Below are 21,638 nucleotides of genomic sequence, written 5' to 3'. Positions count from 1 at the left end.
AATCATTTTCCTTATCGATTAATCTGCCGGTTCATTTCACGATTAATCAGTTAATCGTTTAGTCTATAAAATGTGAAAACATTTAGAAAAATGCTCACCACAATTTCCCAGAGCCTAAAGTGACGTCTTCAATTTGCTCCTTTTGTCCAAAACCCAAAGACTCTACATTTACTGTCACAAATGACAGAGGAAAGCAGCAAATCCTCGCATTTAAGAAGCTGCAACCAGTAAACGCTTCATCGATTATCAAAACAGCTGAAAGTTCATTTTCTTTTTCGATCGACTAAACGATTAATCGACTAATCGTTGCAGCTCTACCCAGCACCAAACAGCAGACAGAAAACAGTTAGCAGCTGGCAAACATAGCATTTAGCAGCTAAAGAGACAGACGTTTCCCTCGGGAGCTGATGTCTTTTACATTTGCTAGGTGGCCAGAAGACTTTGTGTGTCTTTATCTTATACTATTCAACGCTGGGTGAGACAGCAAACAAGCCCAGAGTATTCCTTTAAAGACACATTAAATAATAAAATCTTTACTGGAAATGAAAATGAATTACAATGGCCTGCAACTGGCATAAACTGGCATTTTAATGGAGATATGAGCTAATACAAAGAATTCGTATCACATCCTATTTGTCTAAGAACATGAAGCAGTCTCCTTTCTCTGCTCCACCCTGAGGCTAATAATTCATGTCTTCACAATTGTTATGATACCACAACAGGCAATTTAACAACAATACATTTAACACCACGGTCTGAGCGCTGTGTGCAGCGCTACGTAAGCGAGGCTCGGCGATGGCGTCGTCTCCTCCGTCAGGACTCGATACAGAGCTGTGGGAACTTTCTGCTACCTGCATGTGTCTTTGTGTTATTCGGGTCCCTTTCAACTCACAGTCTGTGTGTGTTTTTATGTGCATTTGTTTGTTTACTTTCTCCGCGTGTGAGCTTGTTTGGCATCTCACATTTTTCACGTTTGTCATTCCTTTGGGCAAATGATGCGCTACCTCCGGAGAGAGATAAGCAGCCTCTCAGACAGAGTGTACCCAAACACAAACAGGATGCTGGGCTTAAAGTCTCCCTTCATTGTGCTGATGATTCAGCGTCTCAACGATCACAACCTGTCGCAAATCGTTTCTCAGGGTGGTTTTGACAAAACTGACCTCTGCAAGAAAAGTAGCTGGTAGTTCGTAGTTCGTGCTGACACGAATCAATTTTGTCGCAACCATGAGTCTCAAAAATGTCAACTTTTTTATGAAAAGCATTTTTCAGATGATTTTTTAAATTCCTCAGCCTGTAAAGGAACTCTCAAGTCCAAGTCAGTGCATCCACTTTATTCCCCAAAATGACTGACATGAATGAATGACAACGATTTACAGATGTGTGATCAGCCTGTAATTAAGATACCGCTGATATTATTGGGTTGTTATGACTAATTAACATGTATGCAGCATTTCAATAACATCATATGTTTTTTTATGTAAATTATCTTAATGCAAAGTAACTACGACCTGCAGCTGCCAATTAAATCTTGTTGAGCAAATACTACAATATTTCCCTCTGAAATGTAGTGGAAAATGAGTAGAAACTAAAAAGGAAATACTCAAGAACAAGTACCTCATAATTGTAGTTCAAGTACTTAGTTACCTTCCACCGCTGGTGTGTTTTAATCAGCGTACGAGATGTAGCTTCAGGTACATTCCCTCCACTGTAAAGAATTATCTAGTGATCTGCAGTACCAGCAGTGCTTTTCCTCTTGTACATTCTGCACTGTTTGCCTACATGTTGTTTCCAACAGCCAAGTGATAACTGCAGCTTACATATCAGGCATCTGACTGACACACATTGGCCAATGCCAAGACTGAACCTGTTTTTCTAAATAGCACCAGAGAAGAGTACATGAAGTTCTGTGAATCAGTAAATGAAGTTTTAGTCGCTATAAATGCAATAACTGATTTTTATCTTCTGTTTTTGGACTGTCTGCTGCTGAGCAGGTCGTGTACAGTAGGTTTTTGGAGTTTATCCTCTGAAAACAGCCGAAAACAACCATAAGAGCGGTGGGAGTAAAACCAGGACAGTAAAGTTGCAGTAACCAGTGAGCTGAACTGCATCTCCAAGCATGTCAAACAGTATGTCCCTCCTGAACACGCCATTAGTACCCTTCACATCCTTCAAAAGAAGTCACAGCATATGGCAAGACGTATGACCGCCTGTCAACTACAAACACAGCCTTCAGTGACAGCTTGTATTTATGCACAACGTAGAAAGAAATCTTTCTAGGTCAGTGTGTCAGGTCAGGCGCCAGCAAAAACACACCCACCACATTGAGTATGAAAAAACACGTACGCTTGCACACGCTAACATGCAATAAATCACCTTATGCTAGCATGTCCATGTCAACACACAGGAGAAAACATTCCTTGAAACACACGTTGAAACTTTACACAAGGATGCATTCAGACATACACTCAAATGTTGTTTGTTTGTCCACATGCGTCAGTATACGTCTAACAAACAAACAAACAAACACACAGTAGAGTTAGTTAAGGTTAACACATTTCTACTGTTAACAAAATGAGCACAAACATTTTAGGGGGCCGATGAAGTGAAGTATAAATTGGGTAAGAGGGTGTAGTCAGAACAGTGAATTTCTCATGAGTGACAAATGAGGGAATTTTAATTACAGTCTGGCACAGTCCTGATTTATTGTTTTGTATTGTGTGTGTTACCCATTGTTGTGGTGAGTTTTGTCTCTGTCTCAGTCCTGATCCCATTTCAATCCTGAGTAAGAGTTGACTGTTGAAGAGCTTCTGCCCCAAAAAATCTTCTTTTTCAGTCGGACCCACAAGGTTTACAACCATGTGCCTTTATGTCATAATAATATTTCATTTAACCACGTTTCTAGTAAACAGTGCTGTGTTCATTTCATTTCAGCTCTAGTCCCCACACCCACTAAACAAGTTGTGAGCCAATATGGCCAAATATGAAATCATATCTCCATATATGTGGATGACTGATTTCTTTACATTCCTTCCACGAGGGCCTTCTTTTTCTTCCTCAACGGCTTCTTTGGCATCTCAGCGGCGTTGCTGTTGTTGTTGCTGAGACTGCTCGCTCTCTTCATCTGGTACATTACCTTCGCCGCTTCATCAGAGAGAGTCTGCAGGAGGAAAGAGATGACAAATCGATGTGTAAGTGGTGTTCTGTGACACAAACAGTCACATCTGTGAGCCTTCTTTAAACTTAGGGAACTTAGTTTAATAATATTTATATAAAACATTGATAAATAAGACATTTTTTAGAATGTCTAAACCCTGTCTGGGAAAATTAGGTTTTTCACCTAAATTTGGCTGCAATATTGGATTCAAGAGTTATGGCAGTTTATGTCAAAAGGCCATGTCTACGTCAATTAGGAAATTCATTATAGGAAAACGGTATGGGATCAATTAAAGTATTTCAACATTTTGGGAACTACACTTGTTCGCTTGTTCGTTAGGTGAGAAGATTGATACAACTCATATCTATTCGATCAATATGAAGCTACAAGCCGGTTAGCTTAGCATCGAAATTGGAAATGGCGGAAACAGCTAGCCTGACTCTTGTCATTTGACTTGACATAAATTTAATCCTAATTTCTTTTACTGATGAAATAATTTCACTGGACCCTCTTTAGTTTAAGGACTGAAGAACCTCAAATTATTGAATATGAAATAATGGCTTTCATTGATAAATCAAAAAATGATTACCTGGGATTCTGTGGTGATGTCGTCACAGATTGTTGTCATGGTATCCATCCAGTTGCCATAGATACTCTCTTCCTTTTGGATTGGCCTCTGCTTACTATGTGACAGAAGGAGGAAGTGTATTACCAAGACCAACACCCTGATAAGAGTCCCCATAATGAAGGTGGGCTAACAGGTCTGGGTCCCCATAATGTGATGTAAACCATGGCATGTGTAAAGCGAAGTTAATATCTGTACACACGTGTTAACTTAAAGGAGGTCAGAGAGTCATACCTGATTTGGTTGAGCAGGTCTTGCTGTGCTTTTAGTTGCATCTGTGCCTCCTGCACCCGACCCTCCATTGTTAAACTGGCACAGAGTTGAGCACAGTGGACGCCAAGCACCGCCATGTTGAGGCTACCAGCCCAAATCCGACTTCAGACAAAGGAGGTGAGAAAAAGACAGATAAATGGTCACTGTCTACGACAAACACAGTTTCAACAGTGAAATTAAGATGACACCTTTCTCAATACTTTACAAAGCTTTACTTTGAGTATTAGCATTTCATCACCAGTGCTCAATATCTGATCGAAGAATACGTAAACATGACAGTGTTTACCTGCAGGTAGTAACTGGTCGCTGTTCGGTAATGATGCGAGTGACTCTTTGTTGGTCTCTGGTCTTGAAGCTCAGCTGGAGTTGGAATGGGAGTGTGTCCTTCTGGGAAAAAACTGTCACACACATTGACACACATCATATCTTTGTACAACAGTTTCATTTCATGTTCTCACATTGGCTAACAGAAGACATTACTGGGCGTGAGTCCCCACAATGTCGGTGTGCTGCCAGGCCACGGTCCCCACAATGTCTCTAATCTAATTTAATAAGATATGGCAAAGTTGATTTTGTTTGGACAATAACACTGGTCTTACCGTCCATAAACTCTGGTTTTACAGCAAACTGGATGGCGATCTCCAGCCCCTTTGTCACATTCCCTATCTCTCTCACCAGTTTGTGATTGTTTTCATCTTCATATGGAAAAAACCTACAGAGACAGAGAGGGGAGAACTAAACATCCACATGAAAGAGCTACGTTTCCCAGGTATACGTGCAAATGAAAAGTAAAGAGAGAAATTAGGAAAAGAAAGCACATAAATTAGTATTTTGGCATATTTATATATACACCATGTTATATACATTAGATTTATAGTGAATACTAAAGTGTTAGCATGGAGCACTGGCCCCGGGACATGCATCATTTTGGTGTCTATGTTCTCATCATTGTTAGATGTGTCAGTCACCACTCACACTCCATCAGGAGCAAGCAGGGTTGCTGTGACTCCTGTTGCAAGGACGCTGTCCATGGAGGCTGACTGGATTTCTGTTGCAACGGTACCGATGCTCACCATGTTCACCTGTTGAGGAGACGTTTACGAGTTTCAGTGTCAAGTTTATTTATTTACATTTACATGCATACTAAGCTCCTTCTATATACTATAATGTGATATGTTTTACTACGTAACACCTCAGGCCCAGCTATTATGTGAATGTGAATGTATGTGTGGGTGTCACCCTTCCTCCAGTAGTGTCTGCGAGTCTCCCAACATCAGCCAAGCGACAATCCGTCCCTTCAAAAGTCATCACTGATATTATGACTCTGGAGAAGAAAAGAGAGAGAATATATTTTGTTCTGTATTCAGTTTCTTTTTATTTAAATTTTTTACATTTGATTCAATGAGATTAATTTGCACAGTGACATCACACGCAGGGCTGGATAATATTGTCAAAGACAAAGACATAAATGGCCCTATACCATAACATCAACACATCAATACATAATGTTCATTATACAACTGTGTGTGTGTGTCCTCACCCACTCTCCACAGCCTGTTGAGCTAGCTGTCTGTAGAAATATGGAGTAAGGGGGGAGGCGGACAGAGAGGGAGTTTGCTCCATCTCACCCAGTCCGATGTTGGCTCTGCCGTCAGTACACAAAATCACCTGCAGAACACAGAGGACCAGGAACTCCATTACCCACAAGTCTCCTTGTCATTTCTGTCATTTGCCAGTGCACACAGGTGGTTTTCAGATGGGGGGCATCATTGTATAGACGGCAGTTCAGTAGCCACAGTTGGATGAAGTGACACCCACTCAGGTAAAATGAGTAGTTACTGTGTTGACTAATGTGGGTTTGGTAGTCTATGAGCGGTAACAGTAGCCTGTGTGTAAGACAATGCAACATAAACAAAATTGTATAAATGGCAAAAATATATTTTGCGTGTGTTTGTTATTGTTAAAAATAAGTTCTGGAAAGTTTACAAGCAATATGATTTTAATATATGGCCTAATTTGTATTATATAAGGTCACCAAAGACCAGAGGTAACCCATGCATTTAAGGGTTCACATGTTATTTATCGTTTGTTTAAACCGTACAAAAACAGAAGTGTGAAAGTTTTACAGGTTTTTATTGCCAGGTGCAGTGAATCCTGGTTGCCTGGCAACCTCGAGGTGGCGACAGGACACCAAGAAGTCACTTCGAGTGGTATCAATCTTCTCATCAAACTCTCGGCAAGAAAGCAAATAAGGGAATTTGCCGAAATGTTGGACTATTCCTTTAAAGTCCTTTAGGCTCACTCACCTTTGACCCGGGGTACCTTGACGCCATGGCAACCGAGGCTAACACTGCAGGACCGAGACACGTAGCGCCATGTTCCCTGAGCCTGGATGTGCAGAGATATGACAAAGAAAGATTCGAGTTCTGTACCACACACAGGAGAACAAAAACACACTCCATCGTCACTTACTCTTTCACCCTCTGTGTTAGTCGCTCGAAGGTCTCAGCAATACAGTGCGGGATGCTATAAGCCACGCCCTGTTGCCATATATGGTCGTAGTCGACACACGCCCAATCCCTGAGAGTGAGGGGAGTACTAGTACCATCACCATATATTACAACCTGTGAAAAGAATGGATGAAAGGAAGTTTAGAGGATCATTTATGTATTTCATTTTATATTTGTACTGCTCTGTTCCCTCGTTTTTTAAAAAGTCAGAAGAAGTAAAATTATCCAGTATTTCACAAGAAGGTTGTTGAATGTTTTATTCATGTGAAGTCTGGAGTGAGCCAATGGAATAACTATAAGCTTTTACAGCATTAAGTTATCAAGAATTTAATAAAACAAGACTTCATGAAATAAAATTCTACATATGAAAAGCGATAATAAATGATGCATTAAGATCTCAAAATAAAAGTAGCCCACAATGGTTATTACAATTGCCAATTAATATTTTTTTCCCCTTGTTCTGTCTTTAAATGATAAATTAATAACTTTGATAAATTTCAAAATAAAGACAATTATTCTTCCCACCTCATCGTGGAACGTGACCAGCGCCACTCTCCTGCGGGGGGACTGCTGCAGCAGGGATGATAGCGCCCTCTGAAGGGCATCCTGGATACTCTGTGGGGAAAGTGGGGAACGTTTTTTAACACCAACGGACACCACCACACGTCCACCATGTTTTATTACAAAGGGTAAAGAGTGTTTTCAGCCCTGTAAAGATTTAGAAGTGAACCAAACAAATCCACATCTCACCTCTAGTCTGGATATGTATGCTGGAGATCCACTGCTTGATGTAACCTAAAGTGGAGCAAACGCAGTATTACACAATATCCTTGTTGCTGTGATTTACATCAGTCTCCAATCCAACCTTTGCTGTGTTAATGTGATGTTTCCCTTCTTGAAGTGTTGGTTGGTGAAGCTCCTGGAGGTCTGCTGAGTTTTAAAACCTTTACAGCTATAGTTACAAGTTACTTTTCAAATTCAGATTTTACATGAAAACAACACATGATAAGCTTATAATATACAATAAAGATTATTCCAGTGGTTCCAAACGTTTATTTGCTTGCGACTCCTTACAAGAAAAGCGGCGTGTCGTCGGCAGGTCTCGTGTCTCTTTTCAGATGTCCCCAAAAAGACATTTGTCCTCTAAATTTTTAAATAGCTGTTGAAGGCCCAAAACTCTCCAATATTTCACAAAAAAAGCAAAATTAGATTAAAATGTTGAACTAAACTAGCGAACTGTATATAAAGTAGTTCAAACTAGCGGCAAATAATGTCATATGTAATAATATGCATTGGATCTGAATGCGTCTCTGTACACACCTCCGCAGTGACGCTCATGCTGCCCGAGATGTCCACACAGAACACCACCAGAGTGTCCTCCAAGTTCTGGTAGTCATCGTCGCTCTGATGCGGCAGGTAAAGGTCATCGCTGTGAACGCCGACACGCTGACCGACACACACTCTCTCCACGCTGTCGTTTACGCTGTTCTCACATCCACAGAACTCACACACCCAAACCTGGACGAGAGGAGGAGAAGGGGAAGCTCTGTTGTTTTTCATTTTATTTCACCACTGTTGAAGAAAGGAAATTCAAAAAAACACTATATAATATATGAATAGGTGAAATAAATCACCACTCACGTTTCTCTGCGTGGAACTCAGACATGACAAGGCAGCACTACATTTCCCACAAACCACTGGGCTCTGAAAACTCTCCAGGCCTGCAGCTGGTTAGAGAAGGACGGAAAGAAAAAACAATCGTACAGGTGTGTGTGTGTGTGTGTGTGTGCGTGTGTGTGTGTGTGTGTTTCCTCTGACCTTGGCTGATGTCGACCAGTTTTGCAACACTGAGGGAGACGACGTTGACGTTGGCTCTCAGCCGGCTTTCTCCTTCCAGCTTGTCAACTGACAAACACAACAAAGGAATGAAAAAGGCAAACAGTGAATATAACTTTGAAACGGGAGGGGGGGGGGCGAAGAGCCGGAGTGAACTCACCTCTGGGTGGGACAGGAGGAGGGGGGAGGGAGGGAGGACGGGGTGGAGGCTGAGAGGAGGGAAGAGGCGGGAGAGGCAGAGAAGTGGGCCGAGGCTTTCTAAGACGACGGGGAGGCAGCGGTGGAGGGACGGGACCTGCAGAAAGAAAGAAAGAAAGAAAAGAAAGAGAGTGTCACGTTGTAACACTGATAGAAAATATTTAATAAAGCTTTGTCCCAAGTCACCGTTGAATTATATTTATTAAATTATAAGAGTTTGGAAGATAGTGTCTTTGTCCAAAAAACATAAACGTTAGCATGCCTGGCTAACTAGCTTACTACAGTAATAATATTTTTCCATTGCGTCCTGGATGCTATCACAGTTTAGCCTGACGTTAGCAGCTCTGTCAACCCCAGCCAATCTCTAACCCCTTTCTCTTGTGACATAAAAACATACTGCGAGCAAATTTAGTAACCTGCTGAAAAAGTAACTATACAAAAAGAAAAGTTGTAGGCGGTGAAACATCTCCAGAAACAAGCAAAAACCATTAAAACTTAATCATCAGTGGCATTTTAAAGTCGTCCTGTTAGTGCAAAATGAAAAAGTACATGTACCGAACAAAAAGTACATATTGCAGTATTCCTTGTATACTAAATGTAAAAATAGCACATTATGACAATAAGTAAGCTACATACTGTGCGTTAGTGAGTAGTATCGAATTAGCACACAACTAATGCCGTCTAATCCCCTAACCCTGATCCAGGTTCAGTTGTTACGGCAACCAGTCTGTGGGAAGTGTTGACTAGTGACATGTAGAATATATTTTAAGGCAGCAGCTACCTTCTTTCTTTCTTTCCGTTTGAACCAGCGGATCAACTGTAAAAAACATTTTCACCGTCCACACTTCAGAGTGAAAGTGTCGTTTTAACCACTTGGACCGTGTTTTGCTGGTTTTGGTGGAAAGAGGTACAAAATAAACAGCAACTGACGGATTTTATTGTTTTTTTCTGCATTACTGTCACACTCTTAAATCTTTTTGCTGACGGGAATTAAGTACGACCTTTTCTGTGGACTTCCCCCCCTTGTTAAATTGCTATCTGTACATCGTCACTGTGTCTCTCTTGCATTTGCAAGCATGCCCACACACACACACACACACACACACACACACACATGTTACTACTTAATATGCTTTCCTGTTATTTCACTGCAATACTCTTGAGAATCTGATGAACACTCCAGACAGAAAAACAACGGTTTAGATACGTTGACCTTTGTGGATGCTGTGTGTTCATGCGTGTGTGTGAAAGAGAGAGAATTACCTCCCTGCTGCTGAACAGTCACTTTGTTGTCATAATGGGGCCCGATGAGAGAAACACATGTGGATGCTGAGAAGATAAGTTCAGTAAGACAGATTTATGGTAAATTAAATGGAACAGATAATCAAATAGTTTTCTCTAACAATTAATAGAGGATCCAGGCTAAAGGGATCCATCTATCTCTGGAAACACGCTCTTATTTTGAAATAAAGGTAACCCGTCGAATGCATGATCACCCAAAATGACAAGCTGTCATGTCACCAAGGTTTTAAGTGAGTAAAGAAAGAAGTAAAGATTCATTTTGTGCAGCAGAAGAGTTACAAAGTGCTTCACAGTAGAAGCATTAAAGGCAGGATATAGTACAAACGGGCACAAAATGAAACAGGAATAAAATCAATAAAAGAGCAAAACGTGAGTTCAGAAAAGCAAGGGGATGAGGATAAGTGAGTATAGAGATATTTTATGATGACGTAATAGTTAGAGGCAAACTCAGGTTCATGACAAAAATTCACACTCAAAACTTCATTAGGATTTTCTCTCGTTATAAATGTAAATCAATGCCCTCACCGGCTCCATCAGGCCTCCAATTACATACAACATGACTGCAGGCAAACTCCATCTGTGACACATGAAGACACAACAAAACTTATTACAACTTAATAAACTGAATCGAACCAACGGGGACGAGAAAGAGATAAAGAAATCAGACACGTCAGCAATAAGTCGGCTTCCTGGCGTTGTGGATGTATTGTCACCGTGGCAACTGGTTATTTTTCAAGTTAACAGGTGGGTGAGTAAAACCATGAAAGCAGCCGTTTCCTGTTTGAACGACTGTGAGGGAAAGGAGAACAACATAGTAAATAATGGCCTGCTAAGGGTTAAGCATGAGCATACAGTGTATAAGTACTGTGTGTAGCAGTATGTTTGACACGTGTGCGGTACTTTAAATGGGTATTAATAACTACCATGACTCAAAACAGGTCACACTATTTATTTGAAATGTAGTGATTCACAGAGCAGGATGCAGAAACAGATTAATCAGCAGTTGTCTTAGCCGTTGAACCTCCGACTACATCATGTGTCTCCATGAGGTCACCGTGATGATGATGATGATGATGATGATGATGATGATTACAGCACTGGACCAAACTACAGCTGAAACAGTCAATTTATTAACTAACTAGTCGACGGACATTTTGTTCCAGCTGCTTAAATTTTGATCTTTATATTATTGATAAATTAACATCTTTGGATTTTGGGCTGTTGGCAAAACCAAACCAGCACTTTGAGTGGGGGGGGGGGGGGGGGGGGAGCCGGCATCCTGACACCGAGCATAAAACTCTCTGTTCATGCCGTTAAGCGCCTGTAATTGTGCACGTATTTAAAAACATCTAAGAGTTCTCACTTTATTCTTCGTCTTATCACAGATCAGTTTGAGAAGCCTTTTCCCCACAATGTCTCATGGAGTCCTTTACATTTCCTTTACATAGACCACATAATTAATCTATTAGTGGAGGAAATAATGAAGATGATTGTCAGTTGCAGCCCTAAAACAAATGAACACTAAGAAGTTCTAAGATTGCGTCCTGATTCACGAACGTGGAGGAATCCGGGAATTGGCCCAAAATTAAAAAAATGAAGAGCTGTACTATTTTGAGATGTAACTTTCACATTATACAAGTTCAGCCCATGAGAACGAGATTATTTGCTTTCTTGCGGAGAGTTACCTTTGCACATCTAACTCTCAGTAAGAAAGCGAATATTTCCCAAAATGTCAAACTTTTCCTTTAACACATTCAAAGTTGATTAAAATAGCCTATCTTCATACACTGTCCATCTGAAACAAGTTCACAAGTCCTCTACACTCAACGGTTTATTCTTTATAATATAACAGATCTTATTACATTCTACATTCTGGCCTACACCTCCTAATAATAATGCACGCCCCTCCTTACCATACTCCCTAAGGATTTAAATAATGAACTTCAACTCCAACTACTAACTTTTTATTTTATAGTCAAACTGTGAATGTCTCACTTTGAACTTTTGACACTCTACTATGTTAAATATTGTTGGTAAATGTCAAATTAACTCCATCTGTCGGTGGGTCAATTCTAAAAGGGAACATTAGTGAATTGTGACACTTTATACAATTTACGACCCATCACTATAAAAAATACCAATACTAATATAAAAAATACCAATCTCCTAACGTACCCTTCATAGAAATGAAGGGTACGTTAGGAGATTGGTATTTTTGATGGCACATCAAATCAGGTTTCACAGAGATTCTGCCTTCATTGATGTACTCACACACACACACACACACACTCTGCGTCTCAAATTTCACACAAAAGTGAGTATTGGGACACGTGATTTTCTTGATATATCACTGGGAACACACACACACCACAAAAACACACACATTACTGCACAACAAGAGAAAGAGTTACCTTTGCCGTGGTCTGTGAACACCTGTGGAACTGAAAAGCAAACTGAAAGCAAGAGCTTGTAGCGCAGCAGGTTTGTAATGTGTGCGTGACTGTGTGGGTGTGTTCAAAGTCTAAAAAGCGACGCCGTGTTTGTGCATCAGGAAGTTGGTTTGTAGTCAAGACAGAAAGAGAGAGAGAGAGAAATGAAAGTTAAAAGGAAGAAGAAAAAGATTTATATCTGCAGACGTTTTTAGAGAAAATCACATGTAACAAATGCATTTTAACAGAATGTGTGTGTGTGTGTGTGTGTGTGTGTGTGAGGCCAGATCCAATCTACTGACTGAACTGCACTGCTGTAGAAACCACACACACACACACACACACACACACACACACGTTGTTGTCAGTATATTATATACTGTATATTACAAACAGTATCATAATTATTTTATTAGTTAGAATCAACACTGTTGTATCAAGAAAGTGCATTTAATCCATGTACAGCGTCTGCCACAACATGAAAGAGAAACGAGACGTAAAAAACAATATTTTATTATTTTACACATAGAGATCAGTTACAAACTGGGCCTGATGAAACAGGCTATCAAGTTGTCCAGAGGTTTTTGGAACTTTATTAGAGGAAATCTTCCCTAAACTGTAAATTAGAAATCTCTCTCTTCAAATCCAATAATCACCTTTTGATTAAGAATGTCTGATATACAGTATGTGATGTCTCGTTGTCCCTGTGCAGTATTTCCTGTGAAAGTCTAACTATTAGTATCTTTAAAAGTGCCTATTCAAACACCTCAAACATTAACCCCTGTGTATTTATTGTTCTCTAATGTATTTCATTAGTAGTAACAAGGAATGTTAAATTTGAGACCTCAAAACTCTCCTGCTGCAAGAGTTACACTTAAAAACTTTAAAGTTATTAAAGTCATGCTAAACTGATTGGATTTAAAAGGACCAGACTAACTTTTCTTTCTTGTTTTTGACCATTTACTAAATGTTCTGTATATTTTACATCACTGCTGATCATTTTCCAAAGCACACTGTCAGCTTTTACATAGATTTTCTGTCTTTCAGGACCCCAATTTCCCAGATTCTGTTAATTTACTGCATGACTAGTATGAAAATTAGGTGCTTCAAAGTAGTAAAAATCATGACATGAGTCAAATAATTTCTTTTTGTTCTTAATGTTCTAGTAGTAAGAGTCCCGTGGTAGTAATAGTCTGCTCAGGTACTATTTGCTGGATTACTTCTGCATTTCCAGCGACTCCAGCACGGCTTTCAAGATGGCAGCTACGGCCACGGCGCCGGGGTCGGGCAGAGTGACGAGCTCGGCTGCGATGTAGCTGGCTCGCCCCGCCTTCGCTGTGAGGTTGCGGGTCGCCTCCGCCCCCGAGGCGGCTTTCTAGGAAGAGGGAGGAAAGAAAGGCAATATATGAACACACACGCACCACAGATGAAGACAGTCAACAGGTAGAACATCTGTAATCATCTGTATGTTACTGTACCTGCACAGCAGTCTGTAGTACAGCCATCCAGCCACCAGGTGGTGCCGTGGTCAGCTTCATCAGCTCATCCACAGCGGGACACAAAGCATCCAACTAGAGAGGGAGAGAAACAGAGACATAAAGAGAAAGTGGTTGTTTAATCAATACTTTGCTGCTGAGGACAGAAATATAATAATAATCAGGAAATAGAAAATATGAAAAGTAGCAGAGAAATGACGTAACTCTCTCACCATCGTTCTGTCTCCAGTGTCGGCACCACCGTACCTGGAAGAAAAGGGACAGTACAGATCGCTTAGTTTCATATTCTATTCAGAACCTCCGAAGGGATTATATGGAAATGATGTGTTGGAGGAAATCTTCACGCGTCATCCTGTGGCTTCTCTTCTCTTTTCTTTTAATAATTATTTTCTCAGATTTGTTCTTCTACTTTTTATTTAGGCCTCTACATTTACTGGACACGTAGACCTGTAGGTATATCAAAAACAGACAGACAGCCCCCGCACCTCTTCATGGCCTGTGTCCCAGCATGCATTGCACTAGCCCAGGCTGCGGCGTTGCTCCGCCCCTCAGTCACATGACCAGCCGCTGCAGTCAGGAACAGGCTGTACAACTGAAAGACACATAAAGATGAGTGCGTTTGTGTGGGTAAAGGTGGTGTAAGCTGTCAATTACCACTTCATATCCACACCTACCGCTCCTGAAGACCCGCCCATCTTCTCCTGCACCAATCCAGCGAGGACTGATAACAGTTGCCCGGGACAACCAGGGACCACATGATCCTGGAGCCACTCCTGAATGGCTGAATGATCATTTTCACAATTTTAAGAGTCTGTTTAGAAGATACTTCATTGTACCTGTTCTTTTGCTGCTGTTGATGCTACCCACTGTTTCCTACCTCTAGCAGCCTGAGCATGAGTGTTCCCACAATCCCCGTCCCCTGCAGCACGGTCCAGGGTGTTGAGTTCTTCCTGCTTTTCTAACAGCGTGGAACAAACCCTCTCTAACGCTTTACACATCACAGGACTCAGCGGCCCTGGCAGACACAAAAAACAGACATAACTTTATTTATTTACATGTCATTTAATAACTCATGATGCAAATCACTACATGGCAATACACTACATGTACACACTGTAGGTAACCTTGGAAACTAACCGTCAGAGTGTGTGCTGTCCTGTGGCCGTGTGCTCATAGCTTGAGGGTTTGTGATGTAGCAGCGTCCGCTTACGCACACACTGCTGAGGTTTGGCCAGGCGGGGGCGCTGGTCTTGGCATCTATACCGGATAGAAGATGTTAAAAATGTGTGATGATTTATTCTTGTACTTCTATCTTTGTGAGGACCACTTGAGTTTTAGACATTGGGAGGACATCTTGTTCGGTCGTCACTCCTGTAGCGTGTAGCTTCCCCTGAATCCACTTATTGTCACGTTTACATTCCTGTTTATGTATGGATTAAACTAACAAGATATAATGTGTTCATTAGTAAGCTTTATAGATGTTGGTAGGTGGATTTTGTTAGCTTTGGACAGAGCCAGGCTGTTTCCTCCTGGTTTAAGTCTTTATGCTACGCTAGGCTAAACACGTCCTCGTTTCCACTCCTTACTTGACACACACACATATTGATCTTCTCATCTCACTCTAAGACAGAAAATAAACGTTTAAGGATATTTAAGGATAGGGTTAGGGGATGCATGATGTCAATGAGGGTCCTTACAAGTATAGCAATACAAATGTTTGAGATGTCAATGGACGCTCACCAAACAGCCTAAGTGTTTCCTCGTTGGCCCTCATCAGTGTCAGCGACACCCCTGCCATCTCCAGTGATGTCATGAACGACCCGGACATCACCCTGGCAACCACCACACCGCGGCTCTCTGTAACCGTAGAAACCGCCAATCACATTCCACATCATCCTCAGTAGGACCAGTAGGACCCTTAACTGCTGCTGGTGTTAATGCCTTGCTCTACAGGTCCCTGGCTGGGATCAGGTTCTTCTTCTACGTACCCAGACTGATGATGGCCGCTCTTGTAACCACAGCCATCTCCAGACAAGACAGAGCTCCGAGGTTGTTCACACACACAACCACACTGTCTCCTGTATACAAGAAGAAGGACTCGCACAATGAGTTCAAATACAAAATGGCTGCATACATTAATAGTCAATATGCATAGAGACAGAGCGTTACGCTTAGAGGACCTGACTTCAGAGGCAGATGGGACTGGCTGTCAGGGTTGGTCATGTGATCTATCATGGTCCTCACCACCTCGTCTGCGGATGTCACCTGATCGACAGAATAAATGAATAAAACTAAGACAAATAAATGAAAATATAAACAGAAAAAGGGGCAATCAGAGAATATATACATAGCAGATTTAGGCTGAATCTGACTCACCTTTGACCTTTTAATTCCAGGTTCACCGTGGATTCCTGAAGAAGACGGAAAACACCCGTCAATATTTAGAAAGTTTACAGCAACTGTCTCCCACCTTTCATCCCGCTCAGTTTTCTCTCTCTTTCTCTTTCTAAGAGCAGCATAAGAGTGCTGGATATTTGCCTTCAGCTATCCCCATTTAAAAAACGAGGACTAATTCAATCCATCGTCTCTCACCCAGTCCCAGCTCCATGTCTCCTGGCGGCAGGTCAAAAGAAGGCAGGCAGCCTGGAACGCTGCACGGAGACAAACTCACCCCCAGTGAGCCTGGAGTTACACACACCAACAACATTTATTATGAAAGGCATCTCAGTAATTCCTACCAAGCTTTAAATGAGTGAGAAAGAAACTCACCAATCCCCTTCAAAACCTCCGTCACCTTGGAAACAATCTGGTCCAATGAGCGTCCTTCTTCTGCTAAGGCACCTGCCAGCTGACAGAAAGTGTGACAACGGCAACATTTTTATAAACAAAAGAAAAACATCTGTGTTGTTGAGTCGCATGATGGGAAGTGTGGGATCCAGTGCTTTTGGAGCTTGATCCATACCAGGATCAAGGATCAACGGACCTCCGTTTGCAGAGAAAGGTGCAGTGAATGGACCTTGAGTTTAGCGTTTTCTGTCTCTACTATTTCCAAGGTAAAGAAGGAACAGCCACGCCCCACGTTGTTGATGTTTACCTTGTGTATGAAGATGGTGCCACACAAGCCTCTCCTCCCGGCCTTACTGGGTTGGTCAAAGGCACAGTCCTCGGCAACTATCACCATGTCTACAGTGACGCCGTGGTTACGGGCCTGCTCTGCGGCCAATCCAAAGTTGAGGCGGTCCCCGGTGTAGTTCTTCACAATGAGAAGGACTCCGGAGGCTCCTGTGGACGGAGGAGTGGCGTTATTCGTCAATTAATTGTCACTGAATTTTATTATTCTTTAAATTAACATTCACAGTAGTGACTTATTTTAACACTTTTTCCCTTCAAGATTACATTACCTGCATTGTGCAAGGAGAGTATGGCAGCCAGGATGCTGGCAGGAGGTGGAGAAGCAAATACTCCACCTGCTACAGCTGCTGACAGCATACCTGCACCAACGTAACCTGGAGACGGACGGAGAGAGTCAAATGTGAAAAATAAAAGCTCAGATTAAGGTGCTCTGTGTCCCGTTTGGAAATATAAAAGTTGTACCCCCGTGCGCCGGCTCGTGTCCCGACCCCCCTCCAGACAGCAGGGCCACTTTGCCCCTCAGGTTGTCCAGGTCGGACCGAAGCACCGCTCTGTGGCCCTTCAGCAGAGACAGGCCCCCACTGGCCCTCACCAGGCCGCAGAGAGCCTCGTCCACACAGCTGTCCGCTGAGTTTATCAACTTCTGTTTGGGCTGAGAGAGAAAATAAAGTATCAACAAGCAAACACTGTTTATTAATCCATTAATGATGATAATAAGGTCTGAGGTCAGACACACATATATACACAAACACACACAGTAAAATCAAAGTTTACAGAAGCTGCACAGTAAAGCTTTATCTGCAACAACAACACAATATAAAATGTGGTGTTCACAGCTTCTCCCTCAGTCCCGTTAACACTGCAGTGGACTCTGATCCTTTTGAGTAGCAAGTGTGCAAAGCAATGCTAACTCCACCTGGCTGAAACACTCCTGCCATCCTTGTCAGCACAAACCCACAGTCATGAACTCTCAGTGCGTCTCCTCACTGATGCTCCATACGCTTTGTTTTTACCTCCATTTGAACTTTCCTTGATTCTTTTCCCCTCCGACAGCAGGTTGAACCAGACCTCTTAAATCGGCCAGATTCTGCAAGAATGACACCGGATGTGATGTGAATTTGCCTCCAAAATAAAGGCGTATGATTGATCTAACGTTATAACAGGGTAACTGCCTACTTGTGGGTGCAGAACTACAGTGCCAGTCGCTAAATACTAAAATAAAGGTATCACAAAGTATATAGAAATATGCAACTGATATTTTATCATTAGTTAGAAGCGAGGTCACCTCTATGGTATAATTTTTATTTTGAAAAGGTGAGAGGAAGTCCTTTACAGTAGCAAAATGTAGTTTGAGACGCCTCATGGACACCAGTCACACCCACTATTTGTTTCCGGTAAATTCATAAAATTGGACTGGATTTCAAAAAGTTGAATTAAAGGGAGCTCATTGACACTGTGTGTGTGTGTGTGTGTGTGTGTGTGTGTGTGTGTGAGAGAGAGAGAGAGAGAGAGAGAAAAGGACTGAAATCACTGTGTGGAACTTAATAATCTTTATGTACTTTACTTTTTAATATTTCTGGACAGTTAGGAATGAAATAATAAAACAATAATAAAAAGTATTTTACTTTGCTGAGCTCTCTGTATTTCCCCTCAGTGACCCCTGGATGTCACCAGGCCCTGCTTTAAAAATGAATGTCAGTAAGGATGTGACCAACTTCATGTTGTAATAGCCAGACTTTGTTTTTTTCTTAATAAAGGTATTAGTCAATATTAATAATATCTGTTTCCCTACAAACCCTAACCCTGAAACTGTTTGGGGGAGATCTAAAATAGGTTAAACAGAGTATAAATATGCCAGCAAAATAAATTGTTTATCAGCTGAATGAGGAAATTATAAATAAAGCTTTTATTTTTTTGGTTTAAAACTGATTCAACTCACTGTATTTATTAACTCAATTAAATTTGACTCATTAAATAGCTGTTTTACTGCAAGTTAACATTATAACATTAAACATACCGCTGCACAGGTGTTCATAACTCCCTCATGAAACATTAATATCCCTCTTTAAACACGGGAAACTCCGCTCACTCGGGCTGCTCTGGAAAAACATCGAACCAACCCTCTGGTTCCTCCTGCATGACGCACGGAGCCCAGCCAGTCCGCTCGGCTCAGCTCGGCTCAGCTCAGCTTAGCTCAGCTCAGCTCGGAACCGTCCAGAGCAACATGCAGGATGGCGAGTGTGGAGACAGCCGCCGAACACGAGCGTATCCTGCGGGAGATCGAGAGCACAGACACCAACTGTATCGGGCCGACCCTCCGGTAAGTGAGTCCCCGGCGGGCGTCCCGGCTAACCCCCCCCCCCATCAAAGCAGCTGAACCCACGGCGTCACTCAGCTGAGGGAGCGCGGCTAGCTGTGATTAGCACCAAGTTAGCAACTCCTCCGAGACTCCGGGAGCTTGCTCAAAACTTTAACGCTCATGTGTCCATTATCGGACAGCTAACCGGCTAACTTTAGCAATCATAAATGCTAGCTAATTTACACTACGGACACTGGTGAATAAACCTGCCCAGTGAGTCCCAACTGTCTGGGATGGCCTAATGTTTCTGACCCGACACTGTCCCTTTTATCTTTGTCGCCAAAGTTTGTCAACTTATCCAGAGGCATTTCAGCAACTTGGGCTAACGTTAGCTAACCTAGCTAACTAATTGATATTCTGCTCACTGGTGTCGGAGCTTACAACGAGAGTCGAGGTTGTTTCTGGTGGCTGAGTGCTCTGTGTTTGTCAGGTGGCTGTTGTGTTTGTCGCACAAGTCGGTCAACTTATGTGGAGGAGTTTTGGTGGCTAGTTATTGTCAGTTAGCCGGCTAGGTGGTTAGCAACAGCCAAGATAAATCAAGGAGTGTCAAGTGCAGCAGCTCTCTCTGTGTACACAATGAATGAGACCTATAGTTCAAACACTCCTGGGGTAATCTGGGGTGATGCCACCGCATTATACGCCACGCAGAAAGCCACTGGTTGATGTTTGTCACGTGTTTGAATGTGTATGAGTGTTTGGACTGTTGCTCAATAATGTAGTGAAACCTGCACTTACACACTGAATGACTTTTCTGTTCGTTTTGCTGTTTGTGCCAAGCTGCATGGTTTCACATCCCATTAGTGGGGAGGACATGTTCTTCAGCTGGACCTGAAATGGGTCACAGCCCTGTTTTCACTGTGATTTATATATGCCAGACTCCCAAAATACAGAGAGGAAGCAGTCTGGTTTGCCATTTGTTTTGTGTGCTTATAAGCGGTGCCTGCACGTCATTCAGAAATCGCCTTGATTGATGCTGCATTTATCCTAGTTTCTTCCTCTAGGAACAAACCATGTCCTTGGCCAGCAGTCTTTGAACTGACTGTCCAAAGAGGAAATAGGTAGTGAATATACAGGGAAATGAAACAGAGGAACTGGGCTATTGAAGGCTTGTCAGAGGTGTGTGTGTGTGTGTGTGTGGCTTTGCACATTTTCTCCTCGTGCCTCTGTGTTGATCTTTTTCTCCTAATAGTAAGACCTATTTAAGCTTGTTATTTAGGCCAATTCCTGTGTCTGATGGGGCGTTAGCAAGCCCAGGGAAGTGTGGTGTGTGTGTGTGTTGACTGGTCCTCTCAAGATCTACATGCCATATGAGTTGACAACGTTGTGTGACACCTCTGGCTGCCACATTCTCCTCTTGAGTGTGTTTGCGTGTTGTTCAGTGCCATGGTGAGCAGACGACAAGAGTATTATTTTTCTGTTTATACACGCCGCTGTGTGATGTTTCATCTCCTCCAGCTTCCTGTTTCTGTCGGACTGAGTCTCAGTATTTCCACTTCAACCGTAGTCGCACAGCACAGTCTATGTTTGGAACTGTCAGCTACATCATTAGCTATATTTAGCCCAGAGAGATGTTTCAAAGGGAGAGTTTTTGGATTATGTGTGTACATAAATTGATGAGAGACAGTTTATTATCTGTCAAATCTTACCAGAGAAATATAAGCAGATCTGGTGCTGATTTTGTCTCTTATCAACCAGAATTAAACATTATCTGTTTTGTAATTCTGCTGTTTTTCTTTTCATTTTTGTTCGTCAGTGTGTGAAGCCAACGATAGGAAACAGCAAAACAATAAATAACTTTTGTTGACTTAATTAGTAGCTGGGAATTATGAATTACTAGGTTGTCAGTCATATCAACAGGTGGTCACTTGTCATCAATCAGTTTTTCCTGCTACAGAAATAGTTTTTGTTGGGCTGCAACTGATCATTTTCACTGCTGAGTTATATATTTATTTTTCCTCATGAAATAATGAATCATCAAAATGAAGAGAAACAAAATTTTGTGTGGAAGTTGACTGAGGTGTAAGATGTTTTACTGTAGAGCAGAAATGTTTAGTCAATTAATCGATTAGTCGATCACCAGAAAATTCATTGGTAACAATTTTGATAATAGTTTAAGCACTTTTTTTTGGTCAAAAAACAAAATTCTCTGGTTCCAGCCCCTTAAATGTGAATATTTGTCTTCTTTGACAATAAATATCTTTGGGTTTTGGCCTGTTGGGTGGACATTTTATTCCTTTCTGATATAAGAGAACATTTATTAATAGAACTGCAACCATTTTGCATAATTTTGCATATTTTCAAGCATAAGGATTCTAATATTCAGC

At 41.7% G+C, this 21,638-nt stretch overlaps 3 protein-coding genes across 4 annotated transcripts in view; 1 reads left to right on the top strand and 2 right to left on the bottom strand.

Annotated features, from left to right (window-relative positions):
- Positions 1 to 570: 570 nt before the first annotated feature.
- On the bottom strand, positions 571 to 12,320 carry LOC139306079 (circularly permutated Ras protein 1). The gene is made up of 19 exons (XM_070930039.1): positions 12,310 to 12,320; positions 10,424 to 10,475; positions 9,860 to 9,925; positions 8,559 to 8,693; positions 8,381 to 8,467; positions 8,204 to 8,289; positions 7,883 to 8,080; positions 7,313 to 7,357; positions 7,088 to 7,177; positions 6,525 to 6,676; positions 6,359 to 6,440; positions 5,593 to 5,720; positions 5,292 to 5,376; positions 5,028 to 5,134; positions 4,652 to 4,764; positions 4,339 to 4,450; positions 4,014 to 4,154; positions 3,744 to 3,837; positions 571 to 3,157 (listed from the first exon to the last, which is right to left on the bottom strand). The coding sequence occupies exons 2-19, from the start codon at positions 10,473 to 10,475 to the stop codon at positions 3,020 to 3,022; spliced, it is 1,911 nt and encodes a 636-aa protein (XP_070786140.1). The 5' UTR covers positions 12,310 to 12,320; the 3' UTR covers positions 571 to 3,019.
- Positions 12,321 to 12,824: 504 nt separating this feature from the next.
- Positions 12,825 to 17,610, bottom strand: tkfc (triokinase/FMN cyclase). Its single transcript, XM_070929780.1, has 16 exons — positions 17,418 to 17,610; positions 17,225 to 17,329; positions 16,918 to 17,105; positions 16,593 to 16,671; positions 16,416 to 16,505; positions 16,200 to 16,234; positions 16,004 to 16,088; positions 15,812 to 15,901; positions 15,564 to 15,680; positions 14,961 to 15,080; positions 14,701 to 14,838; positions 14,498 to 14,604; positions 14,309 to 14,415; positions 14,036 to 14,069; positions 13,806 to 13,898; positions 12,825 to 13,702 (listed from the first exon to the last, which is right to left on the bottom strand). The coding sequence occupies exons 2-16, from the start codon at positions 17,310 to 17,312 to the stop codon at positions 13,544 to 13,546; spliced, it is 1,530 nt and encodes a 509-aa protein (XP_070785881.1). The 5' UTR covers positions 17,313 to 17,329; positions 17,418 to 17,610; the 3' UTR covers positions 12,825 to 13,543.
- A 1,570-nt stretch (positions 17,611 to 19,180) lies between these two features.
- exoc6b (exocyst complex component 6B) overlaps positions 19,181 to 21,638 on the top strand; it is a 74,390-nt gene continuing 71,932 nt past the window's right edge. For both annotated transcript variants that reach the window (XM_070929584.1, XM_070929583.1), the window contains exon 1: positions 19,181 to 19,275. In XM_070929584.1, the coding sequence (XP_070785685.1) occupies positions 19,187 to 19,275 (89 nt within the window). In that variant the 5' untranslated portion in view covers positions 19,181 to 19,186. The remainder of the gene's footprint in view (positions 19,276 to 21,638) is intronic.

Source organism: Enoplosus armatus, chromosome 23 (assembly GCF_043641665.1).
Source record: "Enoplosus armatus isolate fEnoArm2 chromosome 23, fEnoArm2.hap1, whole genome shotgun sequence".
NCBI lineage: Eukaryota > Metazoa > Chordata > Actinopteri > Centrarchiformes > Enoplosidae > Enoplosus > Enoplosus armatus.
Note: the sequence above shows the minus strand (reverse complement) of the source record. Positions and strands in the feature narration are given on the sequence as shown.